At 53.3% G+C, this 16,787-nt stretch overlaps 4 protein-coding genes and 4 non-coding genes across 10 annotated transcripts; 7 read left to right on the top strand and 1 right to left on the bottom strand.

Annotated features, from left to right (window-relative positions):
- The first annotated feature begins 492 nt into the window (after positions 1–492).
- Positions 493–6,661, top strand: EIF4A1 (eukaryotic translation initiation factor 4A1). 2 transcript variants are annotated; one of them, XM_069603376.1, is made up of 11 exons: positions 493–645; positions 2,039–2,087; positions 2,509–2,641; positions 3,104–3,243; positions 4,192–4,360; positions 4,698–4,807; positions 4,972–5,115; positions 5,200–5,337; positions 5,452–5,541; positions 5,799–5,878; positions 5,986–6,661. In XM_069603376.1, exons 1-11 carry the CDS (start codon positions 623–625, stop codon positions 6,128–6,130), a joined length of 1,221 nt encoding a protein of 406 aa, XP_069459477.1. In that variant the 5' UTR covers positions 493–622; the 3' UTR covers positions 6,131–6,661. The 2 variants fall into 2 exon arrangements, with proteins under 2 accessions (XP_069459477.1, XP_069459478.1); XM_069603377.1 differs by having other exon boundaries at positions 604–884.
- LOC138415567 (small nucleolar RNA SNORA48) lies at positions 2,676–2,810 on the top strand. Its single transcript, XR_011247318.1, has one exon. It is a non-coding gene; the product is annotated as a small nucleolar RNA SNORA48 (small nucleolar RNA).
- Positions 3,533–3,677, top strand: LOC138415568 (small nucleolar RNA SNORA48). Its single transcript, XR_011247319.1, has one exon. It is a non-coding gene; the product is annotated as a small nucleolar RNA SNORA48 (small nucleolar RNA).
- LOC138415586 (small nucleolar RNA SNORD10) lies at positions 4,470–4,610 on the top strand. Its single transcript, XR_011247334.1, has one exon. It is a non-coding gene; the product is annotated as a small nucleolar RNA SNORD10 (small nucleolar RNA).
- Positions 5,587–5,730, top strand: LOC138415545 (small nucleolar RNA SNORA67). Its single transcript, XR_011247300.1, has one exon. It is a non-coding gene; the product is annotated as a small nucleolar RNA SNORA67 (small nucleolar RNA).
- CD68 (CD68 molecule) lies at positions 6,289–9,205 on the top strand. The gene is made up of 6 exons (XM_069603378.1): positions 6,289–7,285; positions 7,363–7,823; positions 7,985–8,104; positions 8,224–8,296; positions 8,409–8,579; positions 8,867–9,205. The coding sequence occupies exons 1-6, from the start codon at positions 7,237–7,239 to the stop codon at positions 8,998–9,000; spliced, it is 1,008 nt and encodes a 335-aa protein (XP_069459479.1). The 5' UTR covers positions 6,289–7,236; the 3' UTR covers positions 9,001–9,205.
- Positions 9,206–10,479: 1,274 nt separating this feature from the next.
- MPDU1 (mannose-P-dolichol utilization defect 1) lies at positions 10,480–14,298 on the top strand. Of its 2 annotated transcripts, XM_069603389.1 has the most exons (7): positions 10,480–11,021; positions 12,122–12,187; positions 12,373–12,505; positions 12,847–12,932; positions 13,053–13,171; positions 13,332–13,442; positions 13,569–14,298. In XM_069603389.1, exons 1-7 carry the CDS (start codon positions 10,919–10,921, stop codon positions 13,689–13,691), a joined length of 741 nt encoding a protein of 246 aa, XP_069459490.1. In that variant the 5' UTR covers positions 10,480–10,918; the 3' UTR covers positions 13,692–14,298. The 2 variants fall into 2 exon arrangements, with proteins under 2 accessions (XP_069459490.1, XP_069459491.1); XM_069603390.1 differs by lacking the exon at positions 12,847–12,932 and having other exon boundaries at positions 10,726–11,021.
- On the bottom strand, positions 14,284–16,157 carry SOX15 (SRY-box transcription factor 15). The gene is made up of 2 exons (XM_069603391.1): positions 15,304–16,157; positions 14,284–14,670 (listed from the first exon to the last, which is right to left on the bottom strand). Exons 1-2 carry the CDS (start codon positions 15,834–15,836, stop codon positions 14,502–14,504), a joined length of 702 nt encoding a protein of 233 aa, XP_069459492.1. The 5' UTR covers positions 15,837–16,157; the 3' UTR covers positions 14,284–14,501.
- Between the last annotated feature and the right edge of the window lie 630 nt (positions 16,158–16,787).

The raw sequence follows: 16,787 nt of genomic DNA on the forward strand, positions 1-16,787 counted from the left end.
TTTATGACAGCAACCCCAGATGCTAGTAAACTCATAAATCAGTTTACTCCACCCGTTCTTCCAGCCCAGGAACCCTCCTAGCCGCTGGGGTATGGTTCTTGATTCCATTATCTCTGCACATTCGGGGTTGGTGTCCGACTTATCGTTGGTGCAGGAGAGAACAAAATTAAATGTAGGTCCAGTGGAGACCTGGAGTAGAGATCGACGAAAGTGGTAGTCCCGGGAGCCCGGAAGTCCCTGGAGGCTGAAACCTCGCCCCCTTTGCCTGATAGGGCGCGCTAGGCCACATGACCAGGGCACTATCGCCTCCGCACGTGTAGGGGTGCAGGGCCTCAAGATGGCTGCCAGGCCGCGAGGCCTGACTCCTGTACGTCACTTCCGTACCGGCAAGAAAGGCGGGTCCTTTAGCCAATGAGGCTGCGGGGCGGGTCTTCATCTTGATAGGCGTTCAAGTTATCCAATGGTGGCTGCGTGCCAGGGCGCCTACGAATTGACGTCACGCAGGGTTGCTGAGAGGCGGCAGGCGGGGCCGAGGCGGTCAAGCCAATGTGATGGCTGGGGCGGGGTCGAGCGCTCTATAAGTTGTCGATAGGCGGGCACTCCGCCCTAGTTTCTAAGGATCATGTCTGCGAGTCAGGATTCCCGGTAAGAAAGATATTTGCAAGAGGTTGTGGCTACTTACTTTGCTACCCTTTTCGAAGACTCCAGTGGGGGGAGTTGAGGCCCCCCCAGCCCCAGGCCCCCCAGCGTTGAGGGGAGACTCAAGACGGGAGGATCCGTCGCGTGGAGGGGGGGGGGGGTGAGGGGCGGGTCCACGACCGACGTTGCCGCCAGGCCCTGGGAGAGGCCGAGGACAGCTCGGCTTTCGGGACCTAGCTCGAGAGGTTAGTGAGGGATCCTCGACCGACGCTGTACGCGAAGCCCCGTCACTGAGTCGGGCGGCGAGGTCGCGACTTTTAGTGGGGAAAGGTAGAGGCGGGCGTGCGTGGCCCGAAGCCGCTGGTCCGATTGCCTCACTGCCGGAGGGAGGGCTCGCGCGCTCGGGGTTCCGGAGGATTCTGACGGTACCACTCGCCGAAGGCGGGGGTCCCTGGGTCTATAAATCCAGTCGCTTAGTCGCGTGGAGCTATGGGTCGGGGGAGAAGAAGCCGGCCGTTCAGTGTGCTGGTTTTCTTGACGGCCAGGACCGAGCCTAATCCCGAGGAGCGGCCGCGTGAGGCACCGGGAGCCCACCCGGCGCCGGGCGGGCGGGTCCATTTTGCCGCACAAGTCGGGCAATTGGCAAACTGCGGATGGGCAGGTCCACTTTCCTTCAGGGGTGAGCGGCCTGAGGTATGGGAGGGCGACGCCATTTCGCGACGGGGGCGGGCGGGATGTGGATTGTTCCCTGTAGTGTGTGTGGCGGGGGGGGGCCGTTGCCGGGTGGTCGAGGGAGCAAGCACATGGCTGCTCGAGGCGTTCCCCTCCCCCAGTCCGCTTCGCTGCTAAGTGTTGTGCAATCTCCCCATTTGCTAGCTCGGCTGGGGCTCATTGTGCGTGAGGCCGCCACCGCCCGCGGCCTCCCACATCCGGGCACTGTGAGGGGGGGAGATGGGCTGGAGGGAGTGGGGGAGGTGCGGGCGGTGTGACGTGGGGGGAAGGGGATGTCCTACCCCGGCGTCTGGGAGGTGGAGGGCGGGATTTCCGGCAGGCAGGGGCCACGGTGGGAGGTGCACGCGCTTGGGTTTGGAGCGCCGGACCCGGGACACGTGGGCCGGGAGGCAAGCACCACCTTAAGCCACCCCTTAAGCGCAGCGCAGTTCCTTCCAGCCTTTGGGTCTTAACGGAGCGTTACTCCATCGTGTCGGGGGTGGCTTGGCCTGAGCCGCTCCCGGGATGGAGCAAAGGCTTGACTCAGTTGTAAAATGACTTGCGTCTTACTGGAACTCGTGGGGGTGGGAATAGGGAGTGAAGGCTGATGGCATCATGCAAAGCCGGTTGCTGGTAGGAAGAGATTGCTTGTCAGGATTTCTACATACTCCTGTTTTTAAACCAACAGATCCAGAGACAATGGCCCCGATGGGATGGAACCCGAAGGCGTCATCGAGGTGAGGCTGGATCCCTCCCACCATTATCTTTCAACTCTGGGAAAGGCAGTGCTAGTGGCATTATTTCGATTTTGCAGTGGGGGTCAGTGAATAAAACCAGAACCCAGGATTCAACTGTACTACTTAGCTTAAAACCCCCAGATAGGTAGGAAATATCTAATTCCTTTATGGTAGTACATAATACTTACTGTTTGAAACATGTCATCCAAATTCTGTTCTCCTTTGTATTAACAGCCAGCTTCACTGTTTACAGGTGGGCTGACCCCTAGGGTGGTTTCCCAGGCTGAGTAGAACCAACCAGCTGGCTTCCTTGGGTTAAAGAGAGATTGTGGGTTCTGAGGTGTCAGTGCAGGTAAAGGGGCTTGTTTGCTCTTATACAAGAGCACAGCCCCATTTCTCTTGATTCTTTGGCTTCCTGCAGAGTAACTGGAATGAGATTGTCGACAGCTTTGATGACATGAACCTCTCAGAGTCACTCCTCCGTGGCATATATGCCTATGGTTTTGAGAAGCCCTCTGCCATCCAGCAGCGAGCCATTCTTCCTTGTATCAAGGGTAAGATCCCTCTGCCCTAGAACAAGTTCTGAACTGTCCCTGATCTGGGTAGAGTGGCACCTGGTTGGTGGCGCCTGTCTCATATCAGTGAGGGACAAAACAACTCCTTGTTTATCCCAGCTTGGCTTTTGCTCTGTGCCCATGCCTGGTTCATGCCCTGGACACATCGATTGACTGCTGGTTTAATCTCTGAGGTAGTGTTTTGGCCATATCATGTTGGCTGTTTACAGCTATATTTCTAGACTAATTTTGTTGCAGTACTAAATGACTGAAACTTGGCCTAGTTTTCAGTTCTGTTCCTGTTTGGGTACTACGTTGTCAAAAAGTCTGAAGCACTTACTGCTGAGCACATAACATCTCTGTTGGTCGCTTATTGATCTCATTCAGCAGGGCTTTTGAATGTCACATGATTCCCAAGAATGCTTTCTACCATGTCAAATTTCTCTCCCAATTTGTGTTTAGGTTATGATGTGATTGCTCAAGCCCAATCTGGGACTGGGAAAACGGCCACTTTTGCCATATCAATTCTGCAACAGATTGAATTAGATCTAAAGGCCACCCAGGCCTTGGTCCTGGCACCCACTAGAGAGTTGGCCCAGCAGGTGAGTTTACTTTCCTTCCCCTGAAGGGCTCATTTAGAAATGATCTGCAGAAACCAGAAGTATGTACCCTAACTACCACTGATTTTAGAACTGAAGTAAGGGGAAAACAGGTGATGTGAAGTCAGTTGATGACATCCAAGTCTCAAGACTTACTAGGTTAATTATAAGCTTTTTTTTCTTACACCAAACACTATAAGCATCCCTTACTCCACCCATTTCCTGAGTCAGATGAAAAGGCTGCTGGGTGGAGCCTGGCTGGCTGGGCAAGTTTGGCCATTTTATAAACAAAACTCCCTGGCCATGGGCAAAGAGGCACCTGATTGGTGGTGTTGCTCTTATATCAGTCAGGGGCAAAGCAGATGTCTAGTCCTTTGTTCATCCTAGCTTGATGCCTGGATTGGTGGCCAGAGCTATTTCATGCCTGGGGCACATAAAATGTAGGGCTGTTTTCCTTAACCTTGAAAAGATCAGAAACCCGTCTCATGAACTGACTGCTAATTGAGTTTAAGGGGATGCATTCTTGTAATCTTCTATGGAGCTGTCATGGTCATTCTGTGTCTGACTTCTGAACAAAGATAATGTAAGCAAGAAGTTACCGTAAAGCTCTCCTCTGGGGCCTTAGGGTCCAGAATATGATTTGAAAGTGAAGATCTAACATAGATTCTATGGCAGGAGTACAAGAGGATACAGGCGACCGACCATACAGAAATTATTTCAGGGTTATTTTTGTGAATCAAGTGTGTACATTCAGGAGCCATCCTGAGTTCAAATTCTGAGTCTGCCTTTTATCAGCAGAGATCTTAATCTTACATGGTATGTTTACCGGTTTCTTGCTTGAGGGGTTAGCTTAATAGCGTTAGGTCTCAAAGAGTTGGAAAGAATTGAGTGTTTAAAATGGGGCCTGGCAGTTGGAGCTAATATACAGGCACTGTTCTTATTCTGATTCAGATACAGAAGGTAGTTATGGCCTTAGGAGATTACATGGGTGCCTCGTGCCATGCCTGCATTGGGGGTACCAATGTACGTGCTGAGGTGCAGAAGCTGCAGATGGAAGCCCCCCATATCATCGTGGGTACCCCAGGCCGTGTGTTCGACATGCTTAACCGGAGATACTTGTGTGAGTGCATCTGCTTTCTAGTCCTCTGGGTCACTTCCATATGCATGCTTTTTTCCAGTTTCTTAGTTTGGTTATAATTTCATTCCCAATGATATCTTCTGAAAGAGCTGCTCTGTGATGAACTCCATGCGTGTCATCTGAGCCTGGCTTCTCTGTCATCTCAGCCCAGGTAGTGTTCTACTTCCCAAGGCTGTTGTCTTGCCTGGAAAGGGGATCCCAGGCAAAGGATCAACCTTTGTATTCTGAGAGCAGACTGCCTATCTGTTCTTTATCAGGATAGCTAGGTATATTTCAGATTTTTAAATAACTACCCGTTGGTGTTTCCTTTTTCTTGTAGCTCCCAAATACATCAAGATGTTTGTACTGGATGAAGCTGATGAAATGTTAAGCCGTGGATTCAAGGACCAGATCTATGACATATTCCAGAAGCTCAACAGCAACACCCAGGTGAGGACAGGACATTGGGGTTGTCTTGCTTGTATGGCTGATAGCTTTGCATATAGGTTGTGGTATGCTTGGGGGTGATGATAGAAGAGCATTTATCAACTGCCAGGGAAACTATGGAATTCTGGAGTATTCCCTACCCTGAAGCTGCTTTCATTTTTAATTAGGTGGTTTTGCTGTCAGCTACAATGCCTTCTGATGTGCTTGAGGTGACCAAGAAGTTCATGAGGGACCCAATTAGAATTCTTGTCAAGAAGGAAGAGTTGACACTGGAGGGTATCCGTCAATTCTACATCAATGTGGAACGAGAGGTGGGGCCCAGTGCAGGAGGCGGGCCTGGTGGTGAGTTGTTGGGTATAGCCCCTGACTGATCTCCCCACCCCCACCCCCCCCAGGAGTGGAAGCTGGACACACTGTGCGACTTGTATGAAACCCTGACCATTACCCAGGCAGTCATCTTCATCAACACCCGAAGGAAGGTGGATTGGCTCACCGAGAAGATGCATGCCCGAGACTTCACCGTCTCTGCCATGGTGAGGTTTCTCTACATTGTTTACCAGCAGAGTAAAACACATGTCAAGAGTATTACAGCCAGTTCTCTCAGAGGCAACAGACCCACCCTTTACACATTTCATTTCCTGTTTTAGCACGGAGACATGGACCAAAAAGAACGCGACGTTATCATGAGGGAGTTCCGCTCTGGCTCTAGCAGAGTATTGATTACCACTGACCTACTGGTGAGTAGAGGGGCATTTGGACAAGACTGGAAGGAAGAGGAGAGAATCCAAGGTGATTCCCTCTTCCAAGGGGCCTACTAGTGCCCCTCTTCAGGAAAGTAGCAACTTGGAATAAAATCTGGCACGCCTCAGGTTTCTGAGGAAAAGGGGGTGTTTATTTCCTTTGCCTTCCTTTGGCTGCCTACATGTATGGTTAATTCTGGATAGACTTGTGCTTTCTCATTCATACCCTGAAACTGCTTTCTTTCTTTACATAGGCCAGAGGCATTGATGTACAGCAAGTTTCCTTAGTCATCAACTATGACCTCCCCACTAATAGGGAAAACTATATCCACAGGTAAAAGAAAATCTGGTCTTGTTAACCAGCCCAGTCCCTCTCTTGCCCAGTCCTCCCTACAGAGAAGCTTCTGATTTTTCTATTTTCCTTATCCTCACTTGTTCCAGAATTGGTCGTGGTGGACGTTTCGGCCGTAAGGGTGTGGCTATTAACATGGTGACAGAAGAGGACAAGAGGACTCTTCGAGATATCGAGACCTTCTACAACACCTCCATTGAGGAGATGCCCCTCAATGTTGCTGACCTCATCTGAGGGGGGCTGTTGTGCTACCTAGCACCAGCCAGGGATGAAACCTTGGAGGGGGCTGAGGAGCAGCAGGAGGGGGGAGGGAAGGGAGCCAAGGGATGGACATCTTGTCATTTTTTTTTCTTTTTTTTTTTCTTTGACTCTTTGAATAAATGTCACTTTTTGAGGCAAAAGAAGGAACCGTGAACATTTTAGACACCCTTTTCTTTGGGGTAGGCGCCGTCTTCTTCTCCCAAAAACACTAATCCATTTCCCTAACCTAGTCAACCTCGAAACCCCAGAGGCTCTCCCACCCCAGCTGAATTCCTCTGAAAACATTCATTCAGTAGGGGCTACAATTTTGCTCCACCTCATCTGCTGGGCCAAATCTGGAGGGCAAACCCCTGAGCGAGGTAGCCCAGGGGATTGTCCCCAGGCAGGGGGTGGGGGGGGGAGCAGGGGAGAGAAAATGGTAGCCATTTTTACATTGTTTTGTATAGTATTTATTGATTCAGGAAACAGACACGAAATTCTGAATAAAATGACTTGGAAACTGCCTGCCTTGGCTTCTCATTTCTTCCCTCCTCTTCCCTCCCACCTGCTGTTGGGTACAGCTGTACTGCCCCCGCCCCTGCTAATAGTTAACTTTCTGTTGCACTGGAAAATGGTCATATTAACCCGGGGGTATGACCTTTACATAGGGGTTGAGCAAGGACCATCATAAGCACCTCACATGTCTCAGCAAAGAGGAAGTGATGGAGGGAAAAGGGAGTGCTACATCCTAGTGAGCTCTCCCATAGAGGGGCTGCTGCCTCTGTAATCACTTGTTGCAACTGCTAAGCATATTTTGCTGAGGAAGACAAATCCATAAGGAACAACTTCCCCAAAACTCCCCATCTCACTACCCACATGATTCTGCTAGCTCCTTTGGTGACACCACGGCCAATCATTTAATGACTAAGAGATCACGGTGGCTGGGGCTGAGGTGCCTGAGTCAGGCTGGGGGTGGGATCACCTCGAGTTAACAGTCAGAGATTTCCTCTTTTTTCCAAACAGAAGGCAGAGGGTACAGGGTTGGTTGAGCAGGCAGCTGGTACTAACACTGCTGGACTTGGGGAGAAGGCTGTTCTGTCATGAGGTTGGCTGTGTTCTTCTCTGGGGCCTTGCTGGGGCTACTAGCAGGTAAGGAGGAAGGGGATGGGGAGGCGGCCTCTGGGAAGAAGCCCGCCCTGGGTTGCTAACCAGTCTTTTCCTCAAAGCCCAGGGGACAGGGAATGACTGTCCTCATAAAAAATCCGCCACTCTGCTGCCATCCTTCACGGTGACACCTACAGCTACAGAAAGCACATCAAGCCCTGGAACAACCAGCCACAGAACTACCAAGAGCCACAGAACCACCACTCAGAGAATCACCACCACCATGCATACAACCAACACCACAGGAACCACCAGCGGCAAGTCCCCAACAGCCACTCATAGTCCTGCTACCACCACCAGTCATCAAAATACTACAGTTCATCCAACAAGCAACAGTACTGCCACAAGTCCAGGACCCTCCACCAGATCCCCCCACCCAGAACCACCACCCTCTCCAAGTCCTAGCCCAGGCTCCAAGGAGGCAATAGGAGACTACACTTGGAGTAATGGTTCCCAGCCCTGCGTCCGGCTCCAAGCCCAGATTCAGATGCGAGTTCTGTACCCAACCCAGGGTGGAGGAGAGGTAAAGCTAAAAGATTGGAGGACATGAAGGGAAGGGGCTGAGGCCTGATATTCAGAAGTCGGGGAGGAAGAGCAGAGAAGACAAATACAGATTGAAGACAAAGGGAACATGGAATGGCAGAGCTGTGCAGTCTTGTGACCTCTCATCTTTAACTTCTACAGGCCTGGGGCATCTCTGTACTGAACCCCAACAGAACCAAGGCCCAGGGGGGCTGTGAACGTACCCATTCCCACTTGCTCCTCTCATTCCCCTCCGGACAGCTCAGCTTCGGATTCAAACAGGTACTAACCCTCATCCCTCCCTGTCGCCCTATCCCTACCAACCTCTTGCCATACTCCTTACTCTATACCTGGATGCCACTCTCCCCTGCTGCCCTGAGTCTTCCTGGTCACCTCCCCAGGATCCACTGCAGAGCACAGTCTACCTGAACTATATGGCTGTGGAGTACAACGTGTCCTTCCCCCAGGCAGTGCGTGAGTAACCTCCCCTTTCTCACCACTTGTACTAGATATTTGGGTTCCTGAAGGGACCCAGGCTAGTGGGTGGAGATGTGGATACGGCGCTAACTCTTCCTCATTCTTTTAGAGTGGACATTCTCAGTTCAGAACTCATCCCTTCGAGATCTCCAAACCCCCCTGGGCCAGAGCTTCAGCTGCAGAAATGCAAGCATCATTGTTTCACCAGCTTTACACCTTGATCTGCTCTCCCTGAAGCTACAAGCTGCTCAGCTGTCGCCCTCAGGGGCCTTTGGACCAAGTAAGACCTATTTCTTCCCTCCTCGAATTTTCCCATTGCACTGAAAGCCCCCACCCAGGCTTATAATATCCCTCCTTGCACCCCCAAATCTCCTCCCTCAAGCTTGTCACAGCTGGGGTAACTGTCCTTCCTCCTCCATAAGGCTCTCCCCAGGCTCCCGTTTCCTGCTCTGAGACATCTAGGTGAGCGCCTCACCAATCTCTACTTCGCAACATCCCCTACATTCCTTCCTCCCACCTTGATCCCAACCACCACCGTGACACCCACTTGACCTGTCTTTCTACCAGGTTTCTCTTGTCCCAATGATAAGTCCATCTTGCTGCCTCTCATCATCGGCCTGATCTTACTCGGCCTCCTCACCCTGGTGCTTGTTACCTTCTGCATCGTCCGAAGACGCCCACCCACTTACCAGCCCCTCTGAGCATTTTTCTCAATATCCAGGGCACCAGGAGGTGCTTTCATTTCTCATCACTCAACTGACTCAAAGAGATAAAAGTTATCATCCTTCCCTGTCTTGATGAACAAAGAAATAATGCAACTGGGAGGGATGAGGGGAAAGATGTTTACTAAATATGACTGATTCTCCATCTCCCATGGGAAAATAATAAAATTTGCTCAAATCTTTATCCCTGGTTTTCCTTGTCCTTCCTGCCAGGATTAAAAGCCGTTAAGTTTGTCACACACCTTTTGGTACCTTCCATGGTTGAGTCTAAGGGTCCTAGAAACAGCTCACCAGGAGCGATGAAAATGTCACTGTGTGGTACAATGCCCTCATGGATTCCTCCTTCAAAGTCTGGCACAGCTGTTGTCAAACTGGCCTTGCTGCCTCCCTTGCTCCTCTTTTCCTGGGGTCTCTGGCTGCTCCAGTTACCTCTCCTCCAATCCAGGGGAGCCACCCATCCCAGCAGCCTGTCAAATGCCCTGCCCTACCCTGCCCTACCCACTGTGTCTGGGCTAGCGAACAACCCAGATTAAACTCCAGCTGAATCTGGGATGCTCCTATCTCACATGCAAAGGATTTTTATCTACCACAGGAGCAATGCGTACTCTGACTTCCATAAAATATCCTCTATGCTCCTAGGCAACCCACAGTCCCTGGTGGTGGTGCCCCCTAGTAGTGGTGGGTGGCACCCCTAGGACAGCCCCAGTGTGGATTCTAAAAAGGATCTCCTCGACCGCCCTAGCCTGAACGACCAGACCAGGGAGTGCTAAATTCCCCTTTACAGTTCATCGCCCTTTACAGTGAGCATCGCCAGGGCCAGTATGGGGCCCTTCCAATTGCAGGAGCCTTGTAAGGCTACAGAAAGCAGCCACCGAGACCGGCAGACCCAACCCTTTTGAGGGAGCACGTGGCCGAGACCCAGCAAACACACCACCGCCTCGCGACACTTCGTAAGACCCTGCAGACTGTGGCGCAGGAGTCACCGACGGGTGTGGTACTCCCAGCAGGTGCACAGCCACCAGAGCGCGATGACCAGTGCTATCTCCACCAAGACTTGGTGTCCTGGCCCATCGCTACTGCTGGGTAGTCTTGAGATGCCCCTAGGCGAGATGTTAGGGCGCCTCCGTCTGGCCCAAATCCTGGCTCAGCACCTGGTCATAGGAGGCCGAGAAAGGGGCCTTGGCCCAGGGGTGACGCCCTCGGGCCAGTGGGGTGAGAGGGAACCCCGGGGCCTTTGTTTCACAGAAGCGGCCAGGACTGGGCCCGTATGGGAGCTAGGGACACTGCCATCTCCCGAAACCGGGCTGTTCTTCCCCACCGCCTCTACCTCTGCTTCACTGTCCTGGCCCAGCGCACCCATTTGCCTCGGCGAACCTGAAGAGGGAGAAGCGTGGGCCTTGCGCCTAAGGTGAGCGGCCTGGCTCAGACGTCTCGCTCCCATCGGCGCCATGTCCTCTGGAGACACCGAGAGTACAGGAGGTGGAAAGCTACACCGCCCACACCCAACGCCATTTTGGAGACTCACGCCCCTTCTCTCTCAACTTCGAACAATATAGTAAGCTGGAAGAAGACAAGATGGCGCCGAGCAGGAGGAGCGGAGAAAGGAAGGATAAATCTTACTGCGTAAACAAAGGCTCGGAAAATGGAACTGCGCAGGCGTACAGCTTTGGCACGCTTTAAAAATTCGAGCAGCAGGGAGGGAGCGTCCAAAAACGTGGTTTCCAGGCGAGACCTATTTTACGTTAACGAAGGTGGGACGGCGTAAGGGAGAGCTGGGGCGGGAGGCGGGGCGCGGTCCTGCTTAGTGGCGGAAAGGCGGGAGGCGGAGGCTCGGAGCGCGCGTGCGCACTGTCAGTCAATGGCGGTTTGAGGGATTGGCGGAAGTTGACTTTGCAATATGGCGGCCGAGGTAGACGGGCCACTTAAACGGGTGCTGGTGCCACTTCTTTTACCTGAGAAATGCTACGACCAAATTTTCGTCCAATGGGACTTGCTTCATGGTAAGTTTTATTTTGCATCGGGTCAGAGTTTTGCGCCAGCGCTCTCCGGCCGTAAAGGGGCCATGAGTGCGGACTAAGTGACGGCGGCATTTCGGGCGGAAGTCGTGTCTGAGAGGGGCGGAAGTGTCTCGGGCTCCGTAGAATGAGGACTCCGTATTTGGGCGGGAGGAGGAGTCGCCAGGTGGGGGTACTTTGCTTTACCGACCGATGAAAGACGGAAAGACTCAAATTTTACAAAACACAGTTTAAGATCTGATTAGATCGTTCTAACATCTAATAAATCTGTACACCTTCAGGAGCAATGCTACAAATGATTCAAAGCCTCTTCTGAATCGAGGCCTTCTGTGGCACCCCCAAGGCTCCTGCCATCCTAATGGCTTTCCTCCCAGCCTCCACGTTTGCTCACGGTGTAATTTTGGACTTAATTTGTCTGGCTTCCTTTTTCTATTTACTAGGCAACGCCACAGCCAAAACCCTCCTCTGACATCAGACCTTCACAGTCCACCCCAAGTTTTTTGGTACCGCTCAGTTCTCCCAGGACAATGTTTTAGCAGCGTTCATGACCCATGATAGTCAACTACCACTGGGGCAAACACTTTGGGGGTGGACTTCCAGGCTGGAGAAGTTGTTGGTAGCTAGAACATAAAAGCAAGCCGTGTAAGTTCCTGAGTAGGGGCCCGGGACAGTGTTCGAGAATGAGCGATATAAAGGAAACCTATCCTTGGAGAGAAAAGACTTGTGGATTGCCTACTTGCTCACAGGCGGGGAATAGGATCAGAGGACTCTTGGGCCTTGTTCAGCTCTACACAAGGAAGCAGTGGAGAGCCTTGGAAGTCAGATGAAGGAGTTTAGGTGTGATGGGCAGGGAACGGAAGAGTGGGTCAGAGGAAAGAAAAGGTAAAAGCTGTTTTGGAGAGTCACCTTGTCTGAACGTGATATGGTTTGGAGTAGGAAGAACTAGGCCTTTTTCACCTGCCATCGGACCACCCAAGATTTCCTTTTGTGGGTATGTCAAGATCTTAAAGCACTTAAAGCCTTTAGGCCTACAAGTCCTGGCCTGGGTTCCAGAGGTCTCATCTCTGCTTAATTTCTCATCTTAGTTCCCTGCCTCAAGATTCTCCTCAGCAAAGCCCTGGGGCTGGGCATTGTGGCTGGCTCACTTCTGGGTATGTTTCTTATCATCTTCAATTCCTGCTGCTGGGAGGTGGGTGGAGTGCTGAGATAACAAACTGAATGGGTCCCTTAATTAGAAGTGGGGTTAACATGCCTCCAGGTCTGCTCAGTGGCTGTTGCGCTGTGCACCCAAGGGGTGTCAGCTCCTCAGCCCTGCCTTCTCATCCTCTTTTCCCAGTAAAACTACCCCAAGTGTTTAAAATACTGGGAGCCAAGAGTGCCGAAGGATTGAGTCTTCAGTCGGTAATGCTAGAGCTAGTGGCGTTGACTGGGACCATGGTCTACAGCATCACCAATAACTTTCCCTTCAGGTGAGGGAAAGCCTTCCTGCCCATTATCTCCAAGGGTAAATGCTCACAACTCTAGTGGGGGTTAGAGGGAGGGAGGCAAAAGGGCAGGAAGGCTTAAGCCTTTCTGGAACTCGAGTCATCATCTATGGTGATGATGAGAGGAGGTGAGCAACCCAAGAACACCCAGTTTCCAATCCTTAATCAACTGCATGGGGGCTGCCCGGAGGCAGGAGGTAAGGGACCAGTAGGGCTGTGGTAGATAGGGAATAATCAGAATCGTGTCCCCAAGATGGATGGGCTCTGGAGGCTTTCCCTGCCTCTTCCAGGCCTGCCTTTCTTCCTTCCAACTCTTGACTCTGCAGCTCTTGGGGTGAAGCCCTGTTCCTGATGCTCCAGACAATCACCATTGCCTTCTTGGTCCTGCACTACAGAGGACAGACTGTGAAAGGTGCTGAGGATTGACCCATGAGCTGGCTGCCAGCTCTCAGGAACCTTGCTGGGAAGGCAGGCTTGGGGAAGCCAGGGAACTCAGAAGTTGACAAGGACTCCTTATTTCCCTGTCTCCCAGGTGTTGCTTTCCTAGCGTGCTACGCCCTGGTCCTTCTGGTGCTGCTTTCACCACTGACGCCCCAGGCTGTAGTCACCCTGCTCCAGGCCTCCAACATGCCTTCGGTGGTGGTGGGAAGGGTGGGTGCTGGGAACAAGGGAGAGGATGTTGGGAAGGGGGCTGGGTAAAGAGTAGAGGAGAAACCCAAAGTTTGCAGGGGGTGGGACTGAGAATAGAGAAACGACACGGGAACATAGAGTGAGTTCAGATGACAGAACAGTGTCTCAACTCTTCCCTTAGCTGCTCCAGGCAGCCACCAACTACCGCAATGGGCACACAGGCCAGCTCTCAGCCATCACAGTGTTTCTGCTTTTTGGAGGGTCCCTGGCCCGAATCTTCACCTCCATTCAGGTGAGTGCACCTCCTCCCCTCTAGAGGGCACCATAACTTCAGCTTACGTCTCCCTGCCGGAGGACTTCAGGCTGCCTCTTTTGGAACCCTTTCGCTTAAGTGACCCTAGCTGTGTCTCTCACCCAGGAAACTGGAGACCCCCTCATGGCTGGAACCTTTGTAGTCTCTTCTCTCTGCAATGGCCTCATCGCTGCCCAGGTCCTCTTCTACTGGAATGCCAAGGCTCCCCAAAAGAAGAAAAAGCAGTAGAGTTGAGTGGGCTCCCCGAGTACATTCCATGTTTCCATTCATCCACTTAGCCTTGGGGTCCTTCCCATCTGGATCAGTTTGTTGATGTGACTTTTAACCATTCCCCGTTCTTCTGCAATTGCAACTTTGATTGGCCCAGATCCTTAGGATGGGGTAGAGATTTTCAGGCTGACATTTTAACATTGTGTGCTGCTGTCCTGTGTATATGCTCTGGAGTCATTTAAACATTTGGCTAAAATTCTTCCTTTAGCAGAAGTTTCTAGCTAGTTAATTTATTCTGGGCAGAAGTCTTACCCTGTCCTCCCCATTTCCCCACTTCCTTTCTGACCCTGAAGGACAGAGCCTGGACAGTCGAAGAGACCAGGTGCTTATGGTTTCCTTTCTCCCCCAGCCTGGCTCAGACTGTCTCCTGGACCCCAGTGCTTGGTGGGGGGGTAGGGGGAAGGGGACAGAAGAATGACTCAGGCAGGGCCCCAGGGTGGGGTGAGGAGGTTCCTGCTCTGGCAGGTCCAGGCGGAAGGGAGTGGAGACTGCTGGTTCCTGCTGCAGTAAAGGGGAACAGAGATGGAACAATAAAGACTCAGAGACATGGTTTAATTGTACAAAACTGTATTCTGCCTACCAAAAAAAAAAAAATCTGTGGGTTTTGTTCCCCCTAGCTTTCTGGGGTTTGAGGAGTACTGCTCGTCTCTGAACTGTGGTCCAACACAGTTCTAAAGGATTTGCAGCCTGGGAGGTGGGGGGGGGGGGGTTCTGGGTAGAAACAGAAAAGGACTGGAAACCTTTCTGGGCGGTCCCTGCCTGTGAGGGTTAGAGGTGGGTTAGGGGCAAGGGGGTCCCTGAGAGGGCTGGGTTGTACAGAGGGGGAGAACCTGGGGGTGGGTAGGGGCTGTAAGCAGGGAGTAGCTCCCCCTGGAGCCTTGGGTTACTCTGGGGGAGAGAGCACGGCGAGGGGCCCTCCGGTTTACAGTGGGAAGAGCTGCAAAGAGAAACACTGAGGTTAGAAGGCATTTGCTCCCTGGGTTGCAGGTGCCAAGTAGGGTCCCGGATTCGCATGTGGGGGTAGTTCTGACCAGTTCTGCACCGACAGGTAGAATTAATCAGCCACCCATCTATCCCTGGCTATCCGGACCCCCCCAGAGTACCAGTGATAGGGAAGGGAACCCCAGGATGGCTTAGAGCTGCACCACCACCACAACCATGTCAGGGCATGCTCAAGTGTGAGCTTGCGTGCTGCGCGCCTGTTTTTCTCTTTTGGGGCGGCAGGCCAGGAAGAGGTAGAGTTGGGCTTGGCCTGTCCTTGCCCCGGGGCTGGGAGAGGAAGCCGGGTCACACGAGGGCCAGAAGCGGGGGCCGGCGGTGGAGGGGGCGGGAAGGATGGGAAATTCAGGTAACTAAAACAGTCACATCCAGGTTGCTGCTCTTGCAGTGTCACCACCAACAGACTCTGATGGAAGAAAGACCCTGGCTCCCCTGAAGTCTCCCACCCTTCATGGGGCACCCTCCAAATTCCTCCATGAGTGTCCCCTACTTGGGTGGGCTCAGGACCCCTGCCAGCCAGGCTCTAGGACAGGGGCACAAGTTTCTGTCATCTTGTTCCCCGGGTACTCACCCATAACTGCCAGGAAGGTAGGCTGTCGAGTAGTTGGGGGGCTGGTACCCAAAGCCTCTGCTCCCCTGGTTGGCTGCATATCCAGGCCCCCAGACTGGCCCGCTGCCAGCCACGCCGCCGCTTCCCTGGTTGAAGTGGGGCGACCCGGCCCCCGCGTTCTTGGTCTTGCGCCGGGGCCTGTACTTGTAGTCAGGGTAGTCGCGCAGGTGCCGGGCTCGGAGCCGCTTAGCCTCCTCCACGAAGGGCCGCTTCTCATCCTCGCCCAGCAACTTCCACTGCGCGCCCAGGCGCTTGGAGATCTCCGAGTTGTGCATCTTCGGGTTCTGCTGCGCCATCTGGCGGCGCTGGGCGGAGCTCCACACCATGAACGCGTTCATGGGCCGTTTGACCTTCTCCAAGGGAAGCCCCCTGGAGACAACTGTGCTCCCAGCGTCCTCCCGCTCCTGGGGGCCCGAGGACGAGGAGGTAGGGGCCGTGGGAGTGGGAGAGTCCAGGTTCCAGGCCTGGTCGTGTGAGGAGCCCGGTACCGCCATGGGGGGGCCGAAGGGAAGCCTTCAGAGGGCGTTTCTACAGGCCCTCCCCTCCGAAGTGAAACGTTGATCCCCAAACCCGGTATCCTAAGTGTCTTTCTAATCCGGAGTCGTTACAGAGAAACTCGTGTCCTTTAAAGGTATAAACCGTCCCAAGTTCAGAGTCCTTATAATGGAGCCCGTACTTCCAACCAATCCGGAACTTCTGCGGAGTCCAGCGCAAAAACCGCTGCCTGGTACCCGCTCCAGTACAGGTTTTGCTCTTTCCTTGTGGCTGCGAGGTTCCCGGCGACCGAGTCTGGCTCCCCCTGCCCGCTGCCCGCCAAGGGCCCGGCTTCGGTGAAGGCGGTAAACCTCTGCGGTCGGGGGGGGGGGGGGGGGGGTCCCGCAGCTGCCAGGCAGCTTAGCCCAGGTACCACGGCCCTCTCTCACCTGGTCTCAGCGTCTGTGGCTGGCGGGTGGGCCAGGCTGGGGAACAGCTTTTAACGACTGGCTCCACCCCACTCCCTCCCAACCGACCGCGCCTCCTTAAGGGCGCCAACATCCCCCTCCCTTAGGCCAACCCAGGTGTCCCATTCTTCCCAGCCCCCAACACTCCCCCCAGGGGACCACACCCCCTCTCCACCCAAGACCCATAAGTCAGGCCTTCCAGCCCCAATAGCCTGAACATCTACCCCTCCCTTCTTAAGCACAGCGATTTAAAGTCAATATCTTTGCACAAAGGGATCAAGTAGAGGGGGATCAAGAGCCCTCAGGGTCAGAGTTGTGCTGGGAAGAAGGTGGGAACACCCAACCCACTAACCCAAACCTTTTTCTGGTGCCTACAACTGCTCAAGCCCCTGACCAGCCCTGGGGCAGAAAAGTCAGGCAGTCAGGAGGCAGGCAGGCAGGCCATTTTTGTTTCCTGAGTCATCCCAGCAGGTGCTTGGGTGGTGATACAACCCCTTGCCAGGT

The sequence above is a fragment of the Ovis canadensis genome, chromosome 11 (genome assembly GCF_042477335.2).
Source record: "Ovis canadensis isolate MfBH-ARS-UI-01 breed Bighorn chromosome 11, ARS-UI_OviCan_v2, whole genome shotgun sequence".
Classification (NCBI taxonomy): Eukaryota; Metazoa; Chordata; class Mammalia; order Artiodactyla; family Bovidae; genus Ovis; species Ovis canadensis.

Bases quoted from the DNA above. Each gene is read 5' to 3' on its own strand.
- SOX15 (XM_069603391.1), bottom strand. From the start codon at position 15,836: ATGGCGGTACCGGGCTCCTCACACGACCAGGCCTGGAACCTGGACTCT. The intron at 14,671-15,303 runs GTGAGTACCCGG...TTCTCTTTGCAG, and splicing joins TACCTTCCTGGCAGTTATGG to CTCTTCCCACTGTAAACCGG.
- EIF4A1 (XM_069603376.1), top strand. From the start codon at position 623: ATGTCTGCGAGTCAGGATTCCCG. The intron at 3,244-4,191 runs GTGAGTTTACTT...ATTCTGATTCAG, and splicing joins CTAGAGAGTTGGCCCAGCAG to ATACAGAAGGTAGTTATGGC. The intron at 5,879-5,985 runs GTAAAAGAAAAT...CACTTGTTCCAG, and splicing joins AGGGAAAACTATATCCACAG to AATTGGTCGTGGTGGACGTT.
- MPDU1 (XM_069603389.1), top strand. From the start codon at position 10,919: ATGGCGGCCGAGGTAGACGGGCCACTTAAACGGGTGCTGGTGCCACTT. The intron at 11,022-12,121 runs GTAAGTTTTATT...TTCTCATCTTAG, and splicing joins CCAATGGGACTTGCTTCATG to TTCCCTGCCTCAAGATTCTC. The intron at 12,506-12,846 runs GTGAGGGAAAGC...TTGACTCTGCAG, and splicing joins ACCAATAACTTTCCCTTCAG to CTCTTGGGGTGAAGCCCTGT.
- CD68 (XM_069603378.1), top strand. From the start codon at position 7,237: ATGAGGTTGGCTGTGTTCTTCTCTGGGGCCTTGCTGGGGCTACTAGCA. The intron at 8,297-8,408 runs GTGAGTAACCTC...TCATTCTTTTAG, and splicing joins GTCCTTCCCCCAGGCAGTGC to AGTGGACATTCTCAGTTCAG. The intron at 8,580-8,866 runs GTAAGACCTATT...TCTTTCTACCAG, and splicing joins CTCAGGGGCCTTTGGACCAA to GTTTCTCTTGTCCCAATGAT.